We start from the raw sequence: 25357 nt of genomic DNA on the forward strand, positions 1-25357 counted from the left end.
CTAGGTTGATACAACAAATAGAAAAGAAAAATAAAGTTCTAATTAGAGGGAGAGGAATAATTGTTTTTATCCAATTGCTGCCAGTTAGAAGTCTAAGCTCCGCCCACTTGGACTCCTAGCAACCGACTCAGCCCAGGGGACAGGCAGAGTTAGGCTTCACTTAGGCCTCTTCCACAGATTATCTAAAGCCCCAGCTTCTGCCAACCCAGAAGTTTGAAAACATGCAAATGGGAGTAGACGAATAGGTACTGCTCCGGCGGGAAGGTAACAGCACTCCATGCAGTCATGCCTATGGCCACATGACCTTGGAGGAGTCTACGGACAACGCTGGCTCTTCGGCTTAGAAATGGAGATGAGCACCAACCCCCAGAGTCAGACACGACTGGACTTAACGTCAGGGGAAAACCTTTACCCTTTACCTTAACTATCACCAATTCCTCAATACTTTATTTCCCATACCACCATACTTCGCCACAGCAACGCGTGGCCGGGCACAGCTAGTGACCTATAAAAGGCTATAGAGCATGGGTTCAGTATATCTGAATGACTGTATCTTCCCATATGAAGCATCATAAGGTTTGTGATATTTGGGGAAGAGTCTTTTCTCAGTTCCATCACCCCTGAGATGTTCTTTGATGAAGGAGTGAGAGGTGGTCTTCTTGGTCAAACTGTGGCAGCCCTATGAAGTTCATAGGGTTTTCTTAGGCACTGAAGGTTCAGGTGTGGTATTTAGTTTCTTCCTCTGAAATATGTCCTACTGCACCTTGGATTCATTGGTGGTTTGCCATCCAAGTACTAACTAAGACCAAATTAAGAAATGTGGTGTCGATGGCTTTCATGGCCGGAATTACAGGGTTGTTGTGTGTTTTCCGGACTGTATGGCCATGTTCCAGAAGCATTTTCTCCTGACATTTCACCCACATCTATGGCAGGCATCCTCAGAGTTTGTGAGGTATGAGAAATGTGGTGCCTTTAGGGTATTGAAGTCTTATGCCGGTTGCTGCAGATCAGTGATTTTCAACCTGTGGGGGTCCCAGAGGTTTTGGCCTACATCTCCCAGAAATCCCAGCCAGTTTACCAGCTGTTAGGATTTCTGGAAGTTGAAGGCTAAAACATCTGGGGACCCACAGGTTGAGAACTACTGCTGTAGATGGATATTTAAATCGTGTGTGTGTTCTATTTTTTCCTCTTTCCTTGTTAAATTTTTAAATCATTTGAAGCCATTTAAAATCAGTGTTCTGTTTTAAAATGATTGTTCACATAATTGTTTGGAACTGTTTTTCAATGTTATAACCAATAGGAATGTACCTGTATTTGATTTTAGCTTTCCCATGAACTGGAAGAAAGGGAGAGGGGAATATTAAATACATAGATTCATATCAATCAACATTAAAGAAAGCAGAAAATGCAAGTACTAAATCGTAATAGTATTATCTTATCTAATTGGTACAAATTCCTATTCAATACACATTTTTATTTAAAAAATGGCAAATATCATGAATAAATGCCATGAAAAGCACAAATGCCTCAAGAAATATGAGTGACAAATGCATACATATTCATCATAATTTTCAAAACACGGCTGTTCCCTGACAGATGGCAACACTTCAACTAAACCCCTGATATCCTGCTGTTTATTTATTTATATTTATTTTATTTGCTTATATGATCTTTAAAAAAACTATTTTAGGAACAGTATTGGAATGTTGATCCAACAACACCTATTCAAATGCTCTGCTTCAGGATATAATTTATTGTTGTATTTTCCTTTATGAAGGATGCAAATTACACTACTGTAGAGAAATGAATATGGCAATAAACCATTCTGTATAATCTTTTGGGTAGTTTTGAGCTCAAGTCAAAACTCATATTGCCTTTCAAAACTCAGAAAGCAAAGATAAAGTGGGATTAAGGCTTCTGAACACTCACTTTACTGTGATTCTCCATTTCCACTCCTAAAACCTGTTACTGAAAGAGCTACTAATGAGGAATGTCTAAGAGCAATTTAGGCTGCAATCTTATCCCATTTAGCAAGGAATAAATCTTTTTAAGCCCAATGGGACTTACTTCTGATTTCTAATGCACAGAACTGCACACTTGGTCTTTCTCTCTCTTTTCCACCCTATTTTGCAATCTAAATATTCTTAAAGCTGTAGCGCCATGACTGTACCTGTCAAATATGACACATCTGTTTGCTGTCAGATTATTTATTCACTACATTTGCCAATTTCAAATGAAACATCCTGATGTTGCATTTCTAACTCATAAAAACCAGACGTGGAATTAGTATGGTAATAATTATAACCTTCTTCTGCCAAAGGGAGAAAAAAAATCCATTATTCAAATTCCACAGATTAGAATTGGGAAGAAATTTTTGACCAGGAATATACATTTTTAAATCCCACTGAACATCCAGTCACATACAGATATGCTTAGGTTCATTCTTATGCATGCACACGAACAATGGTTTCCCATGTCCTTTTGGAATGGTGGAATATGCCAGATTCATCCGCACATTTTGCAATATAATTGCCCTGGAAAATATTTGGATATGAAAGTTGGAACTTCGGAAATGTACTGTTATAATGACAAGTCCCAGACTCCTACAGCCTCTGATTGCGATGGTTTGAGGATTCTGTGATTCTATATTCACAGAAACAACACTTCCAATAGTTTTAGCATTTACAGTGATTAAAATAAAACATGTTCCTGATCTATGGTGTTAATATGCATTTTCCCTGCATTTAAGTCTAAAGGGAAGAAGTCCTTAACAAACCCGACCTGTGCTTCAGAGCATGGATGGTGGAAAGCCAACTTCTGTTTGGTGCCAGTTCCAAATGTGCCCTGTTTCTTGCAAACACCTTCTTTTATTCTAGATAAAAAATGTTTATTTAAAGCTTAAGTGTTTTCTCTAAAAAGACACATTGTAAAACTGGAATCAAGAATTATGCTGAAAAAATTGAAAAGACTGGGAGCCAACAGATACCTATGAGAGGACTGCCACAACAGTTCACTAAGAGGATTCGATTCAGGTCAGTTCATATCAGAATGGGCAAAATCTAAATTCCTTACTTGGAAATTTCTGCATTAAAATGAATAAATCAATAGTGTTTGTGTTAATTGGTTTTTTTTCTATTAGATCACTAAAGGTCGATAATATAATATTAAAGGCTGGCATCAGCAGTTCTACACCCATTTAAGTAGTTGTTCATTAAAAGATAGAAAGCACATTTCTTGGTAACTTTTGCACCCTAACACCTTCCCCCAGCACTACAAAGCACAAAAAAGAAGGTGTCCAGTTTTGCCACAATTGGACAAAGTAAGACCAACCTGTGCTTGATGTTGCAATATATAAATAAATTATGTTGAAGAAGAATGAAGAAGGAAAAGAGAAGGCAGATGGCCACGACAGAGAAGAAGACAACAAAGTGAGTCTGGGAGAGTTACCAAACAACAAAAAATTGGCTTGAGATAGTGTTCACCTACATAATCCCTCCTATAACTCTGCATTACTCCTCTACATCCCTCCCCATTTTATATTGGTGAGAAGGGGAATTCTGGGGGTTGTAATCTAACACAACTAGAGGGTATTGGCTTAGGAAAGGTTGAAGCTCCATCTACACTGCCATATAACGCAGTCTGAAAGAATATTATATGATCAGTGAAGAAGAGGCATGGGCAAACTGGTCCTCCAGGTGTTTTGGAGGCTGTTAGGCTGTTAGGAATTGTGGGAGTTGAAGTACAAAACACTTGGAGGATCGAAGTTTGCCTATGCCTGGTGTAGACTCATATAATGCAGTTCCATACAATTTAAATTGCATTATATGAGTCTACTGACCATATAATGCAGTTCCAAACAATGTTACATGGCAATATAGATGGGGCCTGATATAGGATGTCTGCCACCTTTTACCTGTGGAACATCATAGGAACTCTCACACTGATCTTGTTCATAAGATAAGTGATGAAGAATATTTAGAAGAGACAGGATAAACTATAAGTAATACCTTGGATGCAAGAGCTAGACCAGGAAGGCTGAGCAAAGGAAGATAGATGCTTTTGAACTGTGGTGTTGGAGGAAAATTTGGAGAGTACCTTGGACCGCAAGAAAATCCAACCAGTCCATACTCCAAGAAATAATGCCCAACTGCTCACTGGAGGGAGGGATATTAGAGGCAAAGATGAAGTCCTTTGGCCATATAATGAGAAGACAGGAAAGCTTGGAGAATATAATGATGCTGGGGAAAATGGAAGGAGAAAGGAAGAGGGGCCGATGAAGCGCAAGATGAATGGATGGTATCCTTGAAGTGACTGGTTTGACCTTGAAGGAGCTGGGGGTGGCGAAGGTCGACAAGGAGCTCTGGTGTGAGCTGGTCCATGAGGTCACAAAGAATCAGAAGTGACTGAATGAATAAACAACAACAATACCTTGTGAAAAAAATTCCCATATGTCATTACTATCATTACTGCAAAAAACAAAGCAGAAAAATAATCACAGATTTGAGACAGTCTGACTTAAAAAAAACTCTAAGAAAATGTAAGCCCCTAAAAACCTTCTAAGGAATTTCAGCAGCCAGCCAGCCATGGAATAATTCCAAAACTTTGAAGGGAGGTTTGGCTGAAGTAATTGTTATCCATTGGAATTTCCATTATCTTTCTGTATCCAGACAAAAAGCAGAAGCTCGAACCCCCAATGCCACGAGCATCTCAAGATTAGTATCTTTGCTACTTTGAAGAATCCAGCAAAATAATGACCTGCAGGAAGAAAACGTCTATGTTCTTGGCAAAATTGATAAATGCCTAAGGCAAAACAGGAGGAGACCTGAGCTAATCTGAACACTGATAGGAAAGATGGTGCCAAGTCTTGTGTTGCAATACTGAGCTACTGACTATCAGGGCCCTTTTTCTCTTTCAATACTCCATATCCTTTCAACATAACTCCTATCTACCAATTCATCATATTTCCATAACAATTAACTATATTATTATAACATCGTGGCATTTGCTTATGGCAATATATAAAACATTGAACTGGCAGGAGCATTAAAAGACTGCTAACTAAGACCAGTAAAAGAATGAAGAGAAGAGAGGGATATTAATGTTTTAAAATATGAAGAAAATATCTACACTTAGATAAGTTTCTTGTTCATACCATACTATCACTTTACACATTCCTAGAAATCAATTTCGAATTTTTTTTCTTCAAAGAACAAATGTGGCTGTTGGCCAGTAACTAATTTCTATGAGGGAATTACAAAAAAGTACAACAAAATTCAAAATCTACAAAATAGCCATACTAAAAAGGACAAAATATATCATGCAAGCTTCTGACACTCCACTGCCTTCTTTACCAGGCAAAATATGTTTAGATATCATACAGGAGGATTAAGGCAACTGCAAGAGCATCTACATTGTTGAATTAATGCTGTTTGGCACCACTTTAACTGCTCAATGTTATTGAATCAGGGGATCTGTAGTTTGGGGAGGCACCAGCACTTTTCACCAGAGAAGGCTAAAGACCTAGTAAAATTATAACTTCCATGATTCCATAGCATTAAGCCACAACAGTTAAAATTTGGATGCTATCACACTAGGATTATAAAGTGGACGTCCCTGCTTTGCTTTCTAGGGAAGTCGACGACTTCTCTAGCTGAGAATCCCAAAATTTCTGCCCTAAACTACATTTCCCAGAATTCTGCAGGAGCAAATTGGGTGACTGGGAGACAAAAGCCTCCATTCTTTAACGCCAATGTGATCTTGTTAGTGGTGTCAAACTACATTAGTTCTACCGTGTAGATGCAACTCATGTTAGTGTCACCTTTTGTATCAGATCTTGCAATTCAGTTGGTCTGGAGTGCTCCCAATGCAGACAAGTCCCCTGCTTGGCCACTTGGGACCCAGATAAAGGCCAGTAAAATTTAAGCCCCATAAAGTGCCATGTAATTTCTCCATCCTGCAGCCTGTGCTATATATTAAGCTTGCTCTTTGGTGTTCTAGCAAGAGCTGTTTTGCCCCCAGACCTCTAAGAGGAGGGAAGGCTTTCAAGGAGCTTGATCCAAGTGGCACCACATTTTACGGGATGAGTCTGTGTCCCCTGGTGACATGAGGGTTAGCTATATATGGCTGTTATAAGTAACCTCTTTTGCTTTCTGGGCTGTACAGATCTTTCCCTTTTTGTGCACTTCAAACTGATCTCTTGCTGGATGGGATTTTTTCCCCTTTTAGACTGCAATGAGCAATCCGATTCCTATTTCTTAGTATAACCCTCCCCTCTCAACCCCATGTCTCTCTTAGCACCTAGATGGAAGTTAGACTTTCATGTACTGAGCGCAAAGATCAGAACAGGGCTTTGTAAACATATTTGTCTGAAGGCAGTTACTAAGCTTCTGTCAGCAACAATCCTGATAAGGTTAGATTTTCATTCAAGGGAGCTGTGTGCTTGAGCTAAACATGATTACAGAACCTTCTCTGATCAATCTGGGGTATATCTATACTGCAGAATAAACGCAGGTTGGCCTCTTCTTGAACTGTCATGGCTCAATGTTATAGAAGCATGGCTGTTGTAGTTTTACAAGGTTTTGAGCCTTTTCTGCCAAAGTCCTAATACCTCACCAAACTAAAGTTCCTAAGATTCTATAGCATTGAGCTAGGGCAGTTAAAAGTGGAATCAAATGGCATTATTTCAACAGTGTAGATCCATCCCTGAGCTCATGGATGTTGGAGGTAGGACTTACATGCCTATCCCCAGTTTTAGCCCAATAGGATGTCAGGCAAAGACTTGAGTAGAGTATCTGTCTCTTTTCTTCATAGCCATCTAGATCAGAGGTGTGCAACTGTGGAACAGTAGAGAACTTATCACGTTGGGATACGCTCTATTTATATCAGCATCATCCTGTATTTTTTAAGGACTGATTGCATACTATATTCAGACGGGATGCATACTTACCCCATCACATCTGATTCTTACGTTTTGAAAGTACCGCACTTTGATTCATCACAACACGGAAGGCTGGATCTTCCCAATCCATTTGAATACCTCCCTATATCACTTCTTTAAAAAATCTAATATTGCGCAGTGACATAGCCTGGAAGTCTCCAACTATCACTCTTGCGAGATTTTAGCTGACAGAATGCATACCGATTTTACAATCATACAGAAAAACAGTACCTCTGAACCATATTAAATCAAAAAACATGATTAGAACCCTGTGTGCAATTACTCTGTTTCTGTGTCATTTTGCAGACGGATTTGTTGGGATTATCCATTGGGATTACAGATGGACTGGGACAGATGTCATGTGATGGGACCCACTCGGAATCATGTTCATAGAGTCTCAGAAATGGAGGATCTCCAGCTACACTGGATGGAAGGGGCTCATGGGCCATCAAGTCCAACCTCTTGCTCAATAGAGGATCTAATTCTCCAGGTGTTTGGGACTTCTGATACCAGAATCTCTGATCACTTTCATGGTGGCTGAGACTTCTAGGAGTTGAAGTCAAAAACATTTGGAGGACCAGAGTTTGGAAACCACTGTTTTAGAGCATCTCCAGCACATAGCTGTCCACCATTTCCCTGAAGACTTCCAGAGATCGAGACCCCACTCCTTCTTTAAGCAATTGGTTCCATTGCCAAACTGTTCTTACTATCAACAAGTTCTTTTTAATGTTCAAAATGATGTTTGTCCCCAAACATTCACTAAGAGGTCTGAAGACATTTCTGTCTTGTTTTTGGGAGGCCCTGGGTTATTTTTGTTTCAAGCAACAGTAAGTGACTGAAAGCCAAATCCTGTTTTAGAAACAGGTCTTTACTGAAACTAAAATGAACCATGAGGCAACAAAACTGGTTCTGGAGCTACCCCAAACCTAGAGAAATGTTGGGTGCAGTTTACTCTATAGTTTGCCCAAGAGATTTTATTTATTTAGATGTTTGTTTATTTAATTTATATCCTACTTTCCTGATACAAAACCCAAGAGAGGTTACCGTATAGATTAAAACTAAATATAACAAAAACAATGTATAGTATAAAATGGCTATTAACTTTTAATTTACTTAATTAAATTGAAAAAGCAACCACAGTAAACCACTAATTTAATGCAATTTTAGAAGGATTTGAAAACATGATAATGATGTAGGCAATGGCACATTCCATTAAAGAACCTTCTGATATACATCCGGTCAACAGCTGGAATGCTATACAAACAGAACACTTTTTTGCCTATAAAAAGAGTACAGAACAGGGGCCAGCCTAACTTTTCATGGCAGGGAATTCCACAGCTAGAAGTCCTTTACATGCTGCCACTGCAGTTACAATATGTTTGGTAACTGAGTGTGGATTTTCAGCACACAGAAAAGAAAGTTCATGGGTCAAAGTGCATGAGTAAGGTCTAGTTACATGACTTTTGATTTATTTAGCTTCAGGTATGAGCTGTTTCAAATTATCTCTAATTTTCTCACTAATAGCTTGATTTATGGATGTATACTTACTACAATGACTTTCAGATGTATGCATGGGATTACAGCCAAGGTATTAAAACAATCAAACAATGTTAAACTTATCAGTCCTAGGATATTTGTGTTTTGGCCGGTCTCCAACTATTCCCCACTCTTTGGGGACTTCTCAGCACAACTAGGTATAAATGAATATGGCATTTTCACTTTCTAGCACTTCAGCAATAGTTGACCAGTGAGCTGCTAAATACACTCGGGGTTTTATCTCAACTTTAGCAGAGATATTTCTGGCCATCGGTTTTTCCAAACCGAGCCTCACCAAGATCAGCAATATTTGAAGGGAAACAGATGTGTATACTTCACAAACCAAGAGAATTGGGTAATACACTTGTGCAGACACATAGCCTTTCCCGGCTTCCACTGCTCATCCATTTTAAGCAAGGTCCCAGCTGGTAAGTTCTTGAATCAACTCAAGGGATTTAATTAGCAGATCCATCACAAGCGGTGTAAATAATGACTGGTTTGTAGATGTGGCAGACATCTCTTGATCGCTAAGTGAGCACCAGCATTAACAGGACCCATCTGCTAGAAAATCCCCTTCAGGACTGGATATTGTATTTGACAAATTGTTTCAACTACAGCCATAATATCCCCAGGCTCTGGCAATCAGGTTTTATGAAGGACTAACACACATCAGTAGCGAAGCCATACATCAGATAAGCAGCTAATTTCATCAGGGAGGCCATAAATAACTGTCCACTCTCCCCGGCCTCAGGGCGCTTCAATATAAAGATTGCTTACATTAAGTCCTTAACAACAAAGGAGAGGCAGCCTATTAGTGTGCTCATGTAAGGGGTTCACCTAAGATAGGCTTCATAAGAAGTTATTTATTGAGCTCTCAAAGTGGCCCCTTATAAAAAGCAGTGGAAAACAAACTGGACTATGCTGTTCAGGTTTCTAAAAATACCACCATGCGATATGGATGGAAATCACCTATGACATTGATTATAGTTGATGTTTACATGGGTACTTTTCTCCAAGTTTTGAGGCTGGCTCTGTGCGAGACCACAACCGCCTGTGCTCAAATGCTGCTTTTCACACTTCTAACGTTGCACTTCAGTCTTACCTCCCTTCAAGATAGATGCCTCTCCTGTGGCCCATCACTGTACATAAATTAGCTAAGAGATGGTATACTTAACCATGCAATCCATATGCTAAATTGAGTCTCAAATGGCATACAATGTCTAGTGAGAGTGGCTCTGTAGCTGCTGGATTCCTTTTAGAAAGGCATGAACATTTGCTAGAAATTACCTTTTGGTTGGGTGTCTAGCTTCACATTTATAGAGTTTATAGTTATTTCTTTTCTCTCAGAACTCATCATTTTGGCCTTAGGCAGTCATTTCAGTAACTGAATTGGCAGTTTAGTATTTTATATTTTAATTGGTATGTTCTCTCTCTCTCTCTCTCTCTCTCTCTCTCTCTCTGCATACAGACACACACACTACTATAAGCACTAACAGATGAGGCTGGCCATATATGTTGGTGCTTTCTGAGAATACTTTTATTGTACATTCATCCTGCCTAAACAATGCATAAACTAATATCAAGTGCAAAGAGAAACGCCAGCTGATTTTCCTCCTCTCTCTGAAAACTATTTTTCCAATATGGTAGCACCAGAAAAAGAATATGTTTAGAATTATATAAGTGGGAAATAAATAATAAATATTAATAACACTAACAAATGCTAACGTGACAAAACAAACAATTCAGAATTAATTATATTCTTATTGCAATAATATTAAGACCAAAATGTTACTTCTCTCACTTGTACATAAAGCAGCAGGTATTGTTAAATGTGATACTTAAATCTGACCAATCCCACAAGACTAAGAAAAGAAAAAAGCAGGGTCCACCTAATCCTTAAATCAAGATACTGCGATAATATAGTATATGTACACATATATGAGCACACACAGAGAGGCAGTATACTTGATTCTTCAGGACAGTAGGTTAAATTGGGTAAAATGCCTGGCATTCCCTCTGCCCCACAGCAATGTGTAATCTCAATGCTGTGCTTTTCTGGTTAAGGTGTCAACCAACTTTCACTAACAAAGTTGCAGTGACATCTTGTGTTTGATAGTAAAGGAAGACTGTCCTTTGCTCTCTTTCTGTTGCAAACACACCATAGGAAGTTGCTATCTAAAATTAGGCATGTCAGGTTGTACTGGTAAAGATAGGGCACTGGAAAGCAAAATGTCACCCCGTTGACTCATACCCTCCTCCTGAGTTATTATCAAGCTTCACCAAATACCAATGTGGTCCAGGTCATGACATTATATACTCAGCATACTCCATTCCAAATGCTGCTTTGCCAGGCATCAGCTTGTAGGACTGGGCTACAAGAACACACTTTTGCCAAAAGATAACTGTGTATACATTCAGAGGTCAAAACAAACTCGCTTGAAACAAGAGGAGCATAATGCAACGCAGCTGGTTGTCTTGTTATGTGCTTTGGTCTAACATAAAGAAGCAGCATTTTATGATGTGATTAAGTGTCGGTCACATTCATTTATATGCAGTAGCAAATCACAAATTAAAACTGTCATCATGTACTGCTCAATTAAAGCAGCCACACTTGATCATATTTTTGCTTCTAGTTTCTACTTTAAATATTTTTGTTTTGAGGCTCAGTTTGAAACTGTTAATCCTCCACTCTTTTTGATACTACAAATAGATATCACAGAAGAATGCCACTGCATGAATGTTTAGGACCATCTTAATGGCACTAAACAAAATTTGTAAACTTTTTTGGTTCCTTCATTATCTTCCATTATTTATGCAAAAACATATTTGATTTTTAAAGGAGTAAACAATCTGCAAAAGGAAGACTGTTATAATTCTGTATAGAATTATAGAATAGTAGAGTTGGAAGAGACCTCATGGGCCATCCAGTCCAACCCCCTGCTAAGAAGCAGGAAATCGCATTCAAAGCACCCCCGACATATGACCATCCAGCCTGTATACCTAATGGGGGTCTGGCTTTTGCTTTTTCAGATAGCAACCCCCAAGCTACATAGGTTATTTGAAATAGTTACTTTTGGAGACTACAATTCACACAATACTCTAGGTCAGTGGTTCTCAACCCGGGGTCCCCAGATGTTTTTGGCCTTCAACTCCCAGAAAATCCTAACAGCTGGTAAACTGGCTGGGATATCTGGAAGTTGTAGGCCAAAAACATCTGGGGAAACACAGGTTGAGAACCACTGCTCTAGGTACTATGGTCATTGGATATAATGGATAGAGGATTCAGTGTAGTCCAGGAAAGTTACTCTTCCAAGGTTATTTACATAGGAAACTATAGTTGAAAAGAATGGTGCATCAACATTGTAGAATTAACTGCTATACTATGGAATCATGAAAGCTGTAGTTGTACAATGTCATCAGCTTTCTTTGCCAATGAGTGCTGGATTCTCACTGAACTACAACTCCCAGGATTATAGAAATTATGAACCATGACTATTAATTTCAAATATGTTCATTAAAGAGTGTCTGAAAGCCAAGTATTAGTATATGCATTCCACTAAGATTTATAGGAAACCATAATTGCTAACTATTGTGTAGACCAAACAGAAGGCAGGCAATGTCTTTGCCTATAATGATACAAAACAGACCTATTCAAATAACGGCACAGGATGGGTGTAGCCAAGTTGTGTGCTGAACTAGTCAAAGTTATTTTTGTGGATGACACCAGAGAAAGTCCTTCAGCCAACAAAGACACTGAACATACTGGTTGGAGAATTCGGCAAGAGGTGCTTCAAAAAGTACCTGGCCTAGGTTTGGTCATGTGCCAGTGTGAGAACCACATGATGAATAAATACAAATTCTTCTGTAATTCATAGATTACTATCTGCACTCTTAGTGGAAGTCTAAAAGTAAATTACTAGGCTTTTTTTGAAGAGCCAGTGTGTAGTAGTTTGTCTATGACTCTAGAGACCAGGGTCCAAATCCCTGCTTAGCCATGAAAACTCACTAGATGATCACTCTCTCAGCCTCAGAGAAAGGCAAAAGCAACCCAGCTCTGAACAAATCTTACCAAGAAACCCCTGTGATAGGGTCGATTCTCATCAGTAGTGAGACATTATTTGAAGGTACAAAACAACAACCACCTTCCTTCCTGTTCCCATTTTTTCTTGTTGGGTATTTACTGAGATCACTGTTACTCAGGTGACATCTCAATGAGATGGTCCTCAACATAATCATACCAACCAAAGAAAACAAGATATATTGCTCTATCGTTTGTTGGTGGGGAAAAGAACTTATTTTATCTCAGTAACCTCATTTCTACTGACCATCCAAGGAGAGAGAGGGAAGGAGGAAGGGAGAGATGAATTTACTGACCTACAAGGCTGACATTTAATCTTGCTTGTTTTTCCACTACTGTTATTTTAGCTGCAATCTTCCAATGGTTTCATATATACCCAAGGGAGAAGATGCAGTCATACTGCCATCAATCTCAAACGCTACACCCAGGACAATGCATTCATTCTAAATTTGAACCTGAGTCTGGTTTAGTAGCTGGAGTTATAAGGGGAAAATACCATCAATCTTCAGAGTATAAATTTTAACCAGGACATCAGAATTGCTTTTCCCCCATACAAGACCATCAACCAAGAATAGCCAAACTTATCAGGCCTGCAGTTTGATGACTTCGCTCCAATGTGCAATACAAAATTCTCTTTTAAGTTGTTTACAAACTTTGTAGCATATTGCTACTTTTCTTTTTTGCTCTGCAGGGTGACCATGATCAGAATGGGCAAAACAAAGAGAAAAGGTACTGTATTTTCTTGATTCTCAGACACATCCCCCCCGCCCATATAAACATTGAAAAATAGGGCGTGTCTTGGAATTGCTGGTGCTTTTATGTTTAATAGTAAGACAGGAGCTAAAATAGGAGTAATGAAACACACACATGTTACAAAGGTATAAAATGGCTTACATGCACAAAATGTAAATTCACAAAGTCTGTACTGAATAGAGGGATGAATTGAGCATGCAAATGAGAAGGACGAGGAGATCCAGAAGGAGAGAGGAAGAGGGACCTAAGAGACACATGAGCTTAGACAAAGATTCTTTAGGGAAATGGGCAATTACCCTGAAGTTAGACACATAAGAGAGCAAGCAAGAAAATAAGGGAGAATTTAAGAGTACAGAAGGATTGGAGGAATGCTGATATTATCTCTTCCAATGACAGAGGAGCTGGGAACGATTCTTTATCTGAGATGCGATGTGATTTTTGGGGAGAGTGGTGTTGCCTGGGAAACATACACAGAAGTTATGATTGCAGTTCCTCTAAAAATTACGGACTGTAAGATACTCTAAGTGTTTCAAGTATAACCCTTTCCTGGAACAACGAGGTAATAATGGGTTATCACGTTTCCAATGCCCTTATTTTCTAAGCACAAATATAACACAATGGATGTTGGAGAGAAAGTGGAAGGGTTTGAAGCAACCTGAGACTAAACACAGCTCTTCCTCAGTTTTACATGGCAATTTGTTACGACAATGTGTTTCGGGAAAATATCCCCCTCCCCCAAATGAAAAAAGCAGGATTGGCAATGTTTACATTTCTATTACATTTTATATAATACAGCCTGTTGTGCAAAAACATCATGAAAAGAGATCCATGAGTGGATACATACACTGAAAATGAAAATGCATCAGAATCATGCAAATTCTATTTCATGCACACCTGAAGTAATGTACTGGAATCCCACTCTTCCATGTTGTTGTGTTGTCTATGTGTTTATATGTATATACCCAAAATACACAGCAAACGGCCTTTCTTCACTTGATTGCTACCCTACTTCCTGGCACCACCAAACCCAATTATCCCCAAACATGCCTTATCAAAGATGCTACTTTTTAAATAACAGAAATTTAAACATTACGTGACAATTTGAATCCATCTGTTATATTTGGCCTAGCTTCCTTTTTGGAAAGCTTCCTTAGTTAAAGCTTCACTGGAAATCATGTCAACACATATGGCTATTTTTAGCTGAGCTCATTTTGTTTGGTAGCTTTGATGTAGTGCCTTGCTAATGGGAAACATTTATAAGGAGAGTTGTTAAGAATATCGAATCCACTGAAGGAATGGTATGGTTGGAAGGCAATTTTATAAAAGGGACAGCGGTCTAATGGATACAAGTGCTATTATTCTGCAAGTTTCAAACAATCTCTGAAGATTCAATTTATGTGAGGAACCAAAGGATTTGTGCTCACTCATGGATAAACCAGAGGCTTCCTTGCACTTCAAAACTATTGCACTTTGATAGGACTTTAACATTCAGGGCTGCATCCTAAGATAGCCTGAGATTTGTAGTTTAGGGAGACATTAGAACTTCCTGTTATAGAATAGGGTTAAACTGGTCTTGGATATACTCTGTCCACGTTGTCCTCAAAAGCATCTGGAGAAGGCTCCATTCTATGTTTGCTCCCTTTAGGAAATTGCAAGCTCAGGATTCTTTGGAAGGGATATAATAGCTCAAAGCCAATCTCACAATGTACTTAAATAAATCAATGATGCAGCCAAAACTAAGTACAGTAGAGTCTCACTTATCCAACATAAACGGGCCGGCAGAATGTTAGATAAGCGAATATGTTGGATAATAAGGAGGCATTAAGGAAAAGCCTATTAAACATCAAATTAGGTTATGATTTTACAAATGAAGCACCAAAACATCACGTTAGACAACAAATTTGACAGAAAAAGTAGTTCAATATGCAGTAATGCTATGTAGTAATTACTGTATTTATGAATTTAGCACCAAAATATCACGATATATTGAAAACATTGACTACAAAAATGTGTTGGATAATCCAGAACGTTGGATAAGCGAGTGTTGGATAAGTGAGACTCTACTGTACTGGGTCCTGATCAGGTCACTGTTTCTGAAAAATAGTATCAAAGGCCTGGGGGAGGGGGTTTCAAATGATGTAGTCTGTGTAGCCCCTAAACCCTCTTGCTCATTCTTTGAATGCAGAATGGACTTTATTAAATTCCTCCTTCCGTCCAGCTGCTGGACATTGTTTTTAATGGAAGACATAAACTTAATTCTCTTCTACTGGCCAAGATTCCTAAAAATCATTATCACTCAATGCCTTGTCAATATTTAAAGATTATTACGAAACACTTATTGATGATACATTTTAGATTGATGGAGTCTTAATGTTCTAGGTCTACGCATGGAGTGGACCTGATGGAGCTCATTCGCGCTTTCCCCGGGTTGGATTCAAACCGGCAACCTTCAAATCAGCAGTCCTGCTGGCACAAGGGTTTAACCCATTGCGCCACTGCGGGCTGGAACATGGTATAGGCTCACGATTTACTTCCACTCCCTCCTTTGCTCTATCTCACAATAATAGGCAGTTGGTTACCTCCTTTTTGATGCAAGGAAACATGGTTTGCCACTACATCTGTGAACAGGGAGATGATGGATTGCAATCACTTTAAAAACTGTTAAGTTCAAACTACCATCAAGCAGCGGCCTGATTCAGAATGGTCTCATCAAACAACAGACCGCACAACAGACATTTTATAATGATGTCCATAAAAGTTTCTTAAATGAAAAACCTTCTGTGTCAGTGGAATGGAATTTACTCTGAGGTTTAGTCTTGGAAAGGATCTATCCACAGTGCTGAATTCTAAATACATCCAGCATCTTGGACAACTCATTTAAAGTTGACACTAAAGTCAAGAACAAATTCACCAGTCTTGAGTTTAGTCTTGGAAATGACCTTTCCATGGTGCTGAATCCTAAATATACCCAGCATCTGGGAAAGCTCGTTTAAAGTTCAAATTAAAGTTATGAGCACAGTTACTTCTTCACTGAATGGGAAGCCACAATCAGGAGCCCTAGTTCTAAATTTCCACATTTGTACAACTTTGGTCGTTCTAAAACCTGGGCTGTCTGCTATGGAAGTTTCCTCACGTCAGATACCTCAGAGGCTTAATTCCATGTTAGATTTCTGACTGCCACTTAAGAGAACTCCAGCTGCTTGTGATTATAGATGTTAAGTACTTGAGAGGCAGACAGAAGATATCTGCAGCTGCCATCCTGCTGATGTATATGTTGATAGTTATATTTTCACCTGAAATGGTTGTAATTTCTTCCGCTTCAAAACTGCCATGTTCCTTTCCTCTCTCCCAGCCCCCTCCTCTCCAGTCTCCATAGTCTACCTACTCATACAACATGTCAGTCTGGAAACCATTTGACCTTCTCATTAAAATGAAAGGAGTTTGACAAAGCACTGAAGTCTATCATAACAGGAGGAATCCACATAACTGTGATGTAGTTAAATGGCAACAGGATTTACAATTGTGAACATCTGCTGCAATTATTATTACTTCAAAAACACACACATACATTTTGCACAGCAGTCATAATCACGCCTTGCTTCAGAACAGGTAGTACTATTACTTCTCTTGTAACTAACAAGAGAATTGATTGCAATGCAAAAACAGCCTTTCCCCCTCATTATGGATATAAATGCAGGACTTCTGTTCAGACTATGTGACATTCTAAGGCTATTTTTTAAAATAACACAAAACTTTTTAAGCTAGACTTGTCTACGCAGCACTTCATGTCAACCTGACTGCTTCATTTCTGGCTGCGGTTGGCTGCATGTGCATGGAGATTTCCTCTTTTTCCATTGTTCATGCATGAATATTCCAGTACAGTTGTTACTTCTTTTTTACATGCATTTGTAACTTCCCCCATGTTTTTCATATCTTTGCCTAATATTGAAAAGATGAATAGACGAACCCACATTAAAATCTCTCTCTTACACTTTACTGCATGAGAAAATGTTAGGGGCCCGGGCTGTGGTGCAGGCGGGAGAGCAAGCCAGCTGCAATTAACTGCAATGAATCACTCTTGACCAGGAGGTCATGAGTTCGAGGCCCGCTCGGAGCCTATATTTGTCTTGTCTTTGTTCTATGTTAAAAGGCATTGAATGTTTGCCTATATGTGTAATGTGATCCGCCCTGAGTCCCCTTCAGGGTGAGAAGGGCGGAATATAAATGCTGTAAATAAATAAATAAATAATAAAGTTCAAATATATCTAAAAAGTTCATAAAATCACTGATTTGAGCTTTTATCTTCAGGTCTAACAAAGTGCACATCTATTCCTAGTTACGTTGCATAGCTCAGAGGGATTCCTTTAGGTACCAAAGTGGGGTTTTTTTTCCAGGTACAATATTGTTGTACAGGGAGCTGACATTTCTCCTGTTATGTCAGCTCCACTGGCTGTCAGTTTGCTACCAAGCACAATTCAAAGTGCTGGCTTTAGCCTATAAAGCCCTAAATGGCTCCAGCCATCTAACTGTATTTGTATGTTTTTATCTGTTTTATTTCTGAATGTGTTGTATTTATATATTTGTATTTGTAATGTGGCACTGAAATTTGCCAAACTGTAAGCCACTCTGAGTGTCCTTTGGGTGAGAGAGAGCGGGGTAGAAATATAGTACATAAATAAATAAATAAATAAATAAATAAATAAGAGGGTTTGTCCATGTAAGTGAAGCATCATTGCGGTGCAGACCCTAAAGATTTCTGTGACGTGTGGCCATGTTTGTGTGTGTCATTTTAACCCTATTTATGATGAGGACAGTTAGATAATATTTTTTAAAAGATAAAAGAAAGTGCAGTTAGGATCTTACCTACTGATCTAAACAGGTAAGTAAGTGAGTAAGTGTACCTCCTGAAAAACTTCCAGGCTGTCTTTTTTTCTGGCAAAGATGAATTTGCTGTCTCTCCTGGGAGACTTCAGGAGTGGCAATTTACATCTTAAATAGGTTATTTAAACAAGTCTCCATGACAAAGTGGACTTTAGCTACCTCCAGTTTCCGATTGGGTTTTTCCCTTCATTTTTTGGCAGTCTGTCATTTTGGCTGTCTGTTTGGCCCCTTAAAAGTTCCAGGAGCAATAAACTGGCTCATGGACTTGCCAAAGTTGTCCACTCAGGATTTTTTTTTTTCATTTTTCCAGTGACGGTTTTGGAGTTTCTGGTTCTGAGATTTCTGCAGATTGGACATGAAATGATCCACTGAAAAAGGCTTATTAAGCTAATAAAATATCATATTTCCACGATCCTGGGATGTGTCTCTTTTGTGTGTGTGTGTGTGTGTGTGTGTGTGTGTGTGTGTGTGTGTGTTTGTTTCATTAGATGCTCTCCGGTTTTTGTTTCCTTTCCCCTCACTAACCTGAAACAGAACAAAGTATATTCTTGCCTGATCATTTTTCTGGAGTTACAGAAAGACAAATAAATATGTTTAAAGTTGTTTTGTGATGAAAGCTTGTAAGAAGGCTAGTTCTATGGGAGGATGTATAGTGCAATGAATCATTTATACTTGGTTAGTTGCAATTTTTAAGATACTTAGCAGCAATATCTGCCATAAGGAACTTTTAAAAAAAGAAATATGAAAGATGGCACCTATACTTTTGCCCAAATTGTCAACATACCTGCCTCGTCGTAGGACACAGTCAACTTTTCTAGCATTTCTCGGTCAATTGACAGGATTTGCTGTTCCAATATAGTTTGGTATGATAAGACACTATTTTCCTTATCTTTTTCATAGTCTTGAAGATGTTGTTTCAGGACCTCTGGCAAACGGGACTTCACATATTCTGCTGCAGACTGTAAAACAGGAAAAGAAAGAAAAAAATAGTTTTTATTGAGTATGATGTTTATAAACCTGACTATGTACTTTTTTGTTACATTTTTATGTCTGACATCTGACAAACAACATTAACATGAATGTATTAAATCACAGAGACAAAAGGAATGGTACAAAATCCAACTGCAAGTGTGATACAATGTCTGCTGGGCTCATTTTCTACCAGAGATTGATCAACATGATAAACCCAGACTGTTGAGAAAAAGTCTGAGATTCTTTTTCCACATTTTTCTGATTGTAAGGTGATTTTATAATCTACATTTTTTTCAGTCTTCAGATTCCATGCCGACTAAAATGAAAAGAAACTCTCAGTTTTTATGAGTTTAAATACTTGAGCCAATATATTTGTTTATTTTTCTGGCTCAAAGTCATGGTTGACATATGGTGTCTGGATCTTTATAACTGGAAACTGAACCTTATTAAAAGAAGATTGGTCCCTTTCCTTCTACTTCTTGAGCCTTTAAAAAGTTAAGCATTTGTGAAACTGATCAAAAATAGAGGAAGTAAGAAGCGCAAAGCAGGGTGGAATCACTAAACATGCCATAAAGTGGTTCTGCAAATATGCTTAGAGAAAAAATATAAAAACGACGGAAACCTTTGAAAAGTCAGAAATTAATATAAATGGTACCTTTGGGAGGTATTATCTGGTACCATTATGAAATCTGATTGTATATGATAGCTTTTATCACCTCAGTGAGAAGAAAACCACACCAACCTTTTAAGTATCAATGTTTTTCAGACATGACGATATGTAATTTTATTTCCATTTAGAAAATATACAATCTAACATTAATGTACGGTGTCATAATGCTCAGTACAAAATGGTAGAGATTAGTCAGAAGTATTTATGAGGTTCTTATTTCTGCCAAAAAATGTTTAAATGCCAGTTTTTCTTAAAAAGGTTAAGGGAGGGGTGAAATTTAGGTGCATCTACACTGTAGAATTAATGGGTTTGATACAACTGTCATGGATTTATGCAGTGGAATCATGAAATTTGTAGAGGCACTAGCACTTTTTGGCAGAAAAGACTGAAGACCGTGTAAACTTAAAACCCCCATGATCCCATAGCATTAAAATGGTGTCAAATTGCATTAATTTTACAGTGTAGATGCAACCTTAGAACATGGCAATGAATTTGGCAGAACAATCCTGTTGAGTAATATCTGTTAATTTCACACAAGGATTTGCAAATATTTATAATTCCCCACAATCTCATAGAGTGTTATGTAAGTTTATACTGTACTTTGCTTGTGCTAAAGTTCTGTGGAAAGCTTTAGATTTCATTGAACATATCCAAAATGTTGAGCACCATCTGGAACTTAGTGCTACTCACACGAAATGAGCAAGTTCAGGTCAAGAAGTTTATTTTAGAAACAGTATGCAAAACCCAGATTTACAAAGACTCAATTTTCTAACCACAGTTAAAAGTCAACATTTAAAAGAAAAAGAGTTCATAACAACCATTATCAGTAGGTTTTACTCATTGATTAACATAGAAGAGAAATTAGTTATAATGCAAGAGATCAAACCCCTGGTAATTGTTTAATATAGAACTGTTAAATTAGACATCAAAATTCAGCATTATTGTAAACTTTATTTCAATTGATATTGCTCAAAACAATGTACTAAGTTCGTTGTATTTCCCATTCAATGGATTTTCCCACTGAAGTCTTAAATAACAGTTTGATATATATTATCCTGACAATTCAGCTCTCTCTTTTTATCCTTACTTCATTCTCTTGTCCCTAAACAGGAATACCTCATTTGTACTGTTGCTCATGCTAGGAATGCTAATTCTGCCAGTCCCATTTCTGGCTGAGTTTTGCAATTTCCCTTTGGCGTTCTCATTCCATCCTGCCTTCATATCAGATACTTGCCTACTGCCCAAATCCTGTGTGTTAACCTCCCCAGATACACACATTTCAATTTTTTTCATCAAGAACCGAATGAAAATCAGGGCTAGACTCATATCAGAAAGGGACTTTCAAATATTATGTCAGTTGAACATGATCTTGTGTATTTCATACTCATATGAATACATGTAAACATCCCTTTAGCTGAGTTTCTAATTATTCGAACATTCAGATTCCTCTTGCCCATTAAATTAATGATCCTATAATAAAAGAGTTTTCTTCTAACCTTTGTGTCTATAATTTGTGTTGCAGGTCTTCCAGAATACAAAGGGATGGAGCGCCAAGACTAGCATATGTTGTCGTGAAAGTGAAATCAACACAGCAGCTTTACTGTGAGCAAAAGTGGACATCTGACAGCAGAGAGATTCCAAAAGAGGCCACTTTAATTATCTGTCTTGTCTTGGGCCAAGCTAATAACTTTCACTAAAAAGAAACAGACATCTCCTTACACAGTTTCAATTCGAGCTATCACTATTTCTAACTGTAAAAAATAACAATTACATTATGCATGGATTGCCAAGGCTTAGAAATTGAGTCAACAGAACAACAATTTTACTTAATAACCTGTGTCAGCCAAAGGGCTATTAATACATGGAAGTGGCTGCAAGAGGATGAAACAACAGCATGCACCAGTTTAACAAGATGTTTACATGGGGTTCAGCAAACACACGGAGGATGTGTCCATCAATGATCTGGATGTGTCCATTCAGATCTGTTTTCATCATTGTACCTTCCATATGCATTGGGCTACATCATAGTTGGAATACTTTATTTAGATATAATGTTAGATTTACATTCTGTCTTTGTTCTATGAATGAGATGAAAGGCAATCTGTGCATTTATCTGTCAAGGATAAATATAGTCTGTGAAGGTGGAATGTAAATAGTTAATAGCAGGGCTAAAGTTAATATTTATCTAGGCTGGAGCCAAATGTTGCCAACTCTATGTTGTCGAAGGCTTTCATGGCCGGAATCATTGGGTTGCTGTGAGTTTTCTGGGCTGTATGGCCATGTTTCAGAAACATTCTTTCCTGACATTTCGCCCACATCTATGGCAGGCATCCTCAGGGGTTGTCACAATTTCTAAGGATGCCTGCCATAGATGTGGGCGAAATGTCAGGAGATAATGCTTCTGAAAAATGGCCATACAGCTCGGAAAACTCATAGCAACCCAGTTGAGAGCTCTTTTCATCCTGTAGTCCGTCCGTCCTTCCTTCCTTCCATCCGTCCGTCCTCCCTCCCCTTCCCTCCCCCCCTTCCCCCCTCCTCCCTCCCTCCCTCCCTCCCTCCCTCCCTCCCTCTCTCTCTCTCTCTCTCTCTCTTTCTTTCTTTCTTTCTTTCTTTCTTTCTTTCTTTCTTTCTTTCTTTCTTTCTTTCTTTCTTTCTCCTTTTCCTGTCTCTTCCTACCCACCAGGTGGACTGCTGGGGAAGACGCAAATCATTCTTAGGCTGGCCTGAAGTAATCACTTGCAAAAAGCTTTTATAATTTCTGTTTAAAATACTTGCTGAAAGCTTTTGAAATTAAGTCAAGAGACCAGAGTCAGGACAGCAGGTAACCATAGGAAAGATGGTGGCCCCATGCAAGAGTAGTATTATATGGAAATGATGAGGGTTGTAGTCTAGAATATTATTTGGAAGCTTCCAGTTGAAAATATGTTACAAACTATAGTCTGAGAACAAGGTGTTGGGAAGACTATTCCTGACATGCCTTCCAAAAGACAGTTGAATAGACCATCATAATACCCCGAATATTCCTGAATGTTGAGACCAACTGGAAGGAAGACATTTCTAGCATACACTTTTGTGAACTACAGCCCACTTCATGAGATCCAAATCTTGCATCTTGTCAATGATGAGATGGATTGTAGGTCATGAATTCTTATCCTAGAAATTCCTTCCTCCCAGTCAGTCTTCAAGTTGCTACCGAATTCCTTTTATTTTCTTAATGCTAAAACAGACTAACACAACTATCTCTTTCAATACTCCTGATTTTTAAAGATTTTGCAAGCTAAGCAGGCTCATGTTTAATTAGTATTGGGATGAAAGACCACTAGGAAATACCAGGGATTTTTATAAAGAGATGGGAAAGCATCCTACCTGAAATTTCGGAGAACTGCTATCAGAGTGGACAAAACAAGGCTAGATGGAGCAATGGTTCAACAATTCAAGCTGGCTTCCAACCTTCCTAAGGTCTAAGCATCAAAGTCCTCTTGACGTGACAAACCATCATATAACATCAAGGACTACTATGATACATAAATAAATATGTACAGAAGGTAAATGTTTTCAGATGTGTCTGTTTTCAGGTTTTATTTCACAAGATAATATCCAGTGTACCCATAAGCTCTATTGGAGCAGAGGAGAGGAAATGTCCTCTGCTAAATATACACTTTTGGAAATTATATGGGCATCTGTGACATATAACTCTGGGCGTTTTCTGTCTTGCTATTGCTTGTAAAACACAACATATTTTTCTAGATGAGGTTGGAAGCCACTGAGCCGTCCAAAAATGTGTACAATGATGATGTGTGAAGAATGCAGATCTCTTTTTTATTCTGTTTCAGGATCTACAACAGTCAAAGCTGAGCTTTAATACAGTTCTAAGAAAACCTGGAAGCAACAAGAATTAGGTTGCTTATGAAATGAAACAACTGTACTTGTTTAACATGGGAGGAGGGGGCATACAACTGAAAACTGCAATCCAGTCTTTTCACATGAAGTGGCTAACCTTGATGGATTCATTTCTAGTTTAATGCAGTTCAAAGAAATATGTCAGCGCCACGAAAGCTCTGCACCAGCTGAGCAAAACAGTACTTCATATTTTCAATGGTATAGCCTTGATCTTTACAATTATGTCAATGCATCTCAATTTGTTTCCACTCAAACAGAAACTAATTTAATTGCATCTAGGCAAAAACGCTTCTGGATCTCTCACTTGTTATTTATTGACAAGTGATGGCATTGAGTAATTTGGCTGTGTGCATACTAACATCTGTTCAAAAAAATATTTTTGATGCAGACAGCTTTCTTTTGGTAACATTTCAACTCATCTCTGGTGAATGGCACTCTCAATAAAGGTTCAAATTCACAGTTGCTCATTGTGGCAACTGGTTATTTCCATGGCAGTAAGGTAGGGGAATCTACTCCACATTTTATTCCAGACTTAAAAGCTTGGTTGAGCAAATTGTGGCCTGTGGCCTATATGTGACCCCAGGGTCATTTATTAGAAATGATTTTAATTTTTTTTGCCTTAAAATATCCCAAAGTGCTCTTAAGTGGGGTGAGTGTGCACCTCCACCTCCTATAGAGTGTTTGGAGACATTTAGGAACCAATTTATTTTATTTTATTTTATTTTATTTTATTGTTAGATGGGCAACTCTCCAAGAAATTCTGTGGGATTAATGTACCCCACCCCAGTTTTCCATGGTTACCCACCTCTGGTTATACAAACTATCCAAGGTGCTGAACTCTTAATGTCAACATGGAAAGGTCTTTTAAAGCCCTGGCCAAAACCCAGGATGCATTATCTGTTCCACTGGCACGGAAGGTACTAGATGCTCATTGATCCATCTTTTTCACTAGGACTACAATTGGGTCAAATAGCCAGGGACATCTTCAACAACCTTAGGCTGGGTTTGCCTTCCTTAAAATTATCAATGAGATGGTGACTAGTGTCAGTTGCTCATTTCACCTGGAAAACATCTTTACCTGCATAGAAAAGTCTTTCCTTTGATAACAAATGCAATTGAGATTTTTAGCTTCATGTTGAACCATTTATATTTTCCCCCAATAATCTGATGTTTAAAGTTTAAGGGTTGAATATGAGTAGTTGGATAATTTAAGTGCTGTATCATGATTTTTTGTATTGTTTTATATTTTTTGTTTGCATATTTTTGCACATGATGTTAAAATCATCATCACCATCATCTGGTGATGATGGAAAATCAAAAGGACAGAATATAGCTAAGACTTTACAAAAATTATTACTAAAATATAATTAATCAATAACACTAAAACATCTTATAATATGCCTCATTTTAAAAAGCAGTTTAAAAGCAACATAGTTCACAGCAGTACCCCATTGAAAGCCCTTTCTCGAAAAATAGTTGCTAGCAATACTTATATAAGAGCAGTTTATAAATATTCATAAATAAATAAATACCGGGACATATTGTGCATGGTCTGGGGATTTCCATTAGTCCTAGGTATATCTGCCAAATGTCAGCTAGTGCTTTCTCATCTTCAGGAACAACACATCAG

The 25357-nt window shown here is 38.2% G+C and overlaps 1 protein-coding gene across 2 annotated transcripts in view; it reads right to left on the reverse strand.

The window, feature by feature from the left end:
* ppm1l (protein phosphatase, Mg2+/Mn2+ dependent 1L) overlaps window positions 1–25357 on the reverse strand; it is a 233233-nt gene that overhangs the window by 55501 nt on the left and 152375 nt on the right. For both annotated transcript variants that reach the window (XM_003218167.4, XM_016992023.2), the window contains one exon: window positions 18970–19144. In XM_003218167.4, coding sequence (XP_003218215.1) covers window positions 18970–19144 — 175 coding nt within the window. The remainder of the gene's footprint in view (window positions 1–18969; window positions 19145–25357) is intronic.

This window comes from Anolis carolinensis, chromosome 3 (genome assembly GCF_035594765.1).
Source record: "Anolis carolinensis isolate JA03-04 chromosome 3, rAnoCar3.1.pri, whole genome shotgun sequence".
Classification (NCBI taxonomy): Eukaryota; Metazoa; Chordata; class Lepidosauria; order Squamata; family Dactyloidae; genus Anolis; species Anolis carolinensis.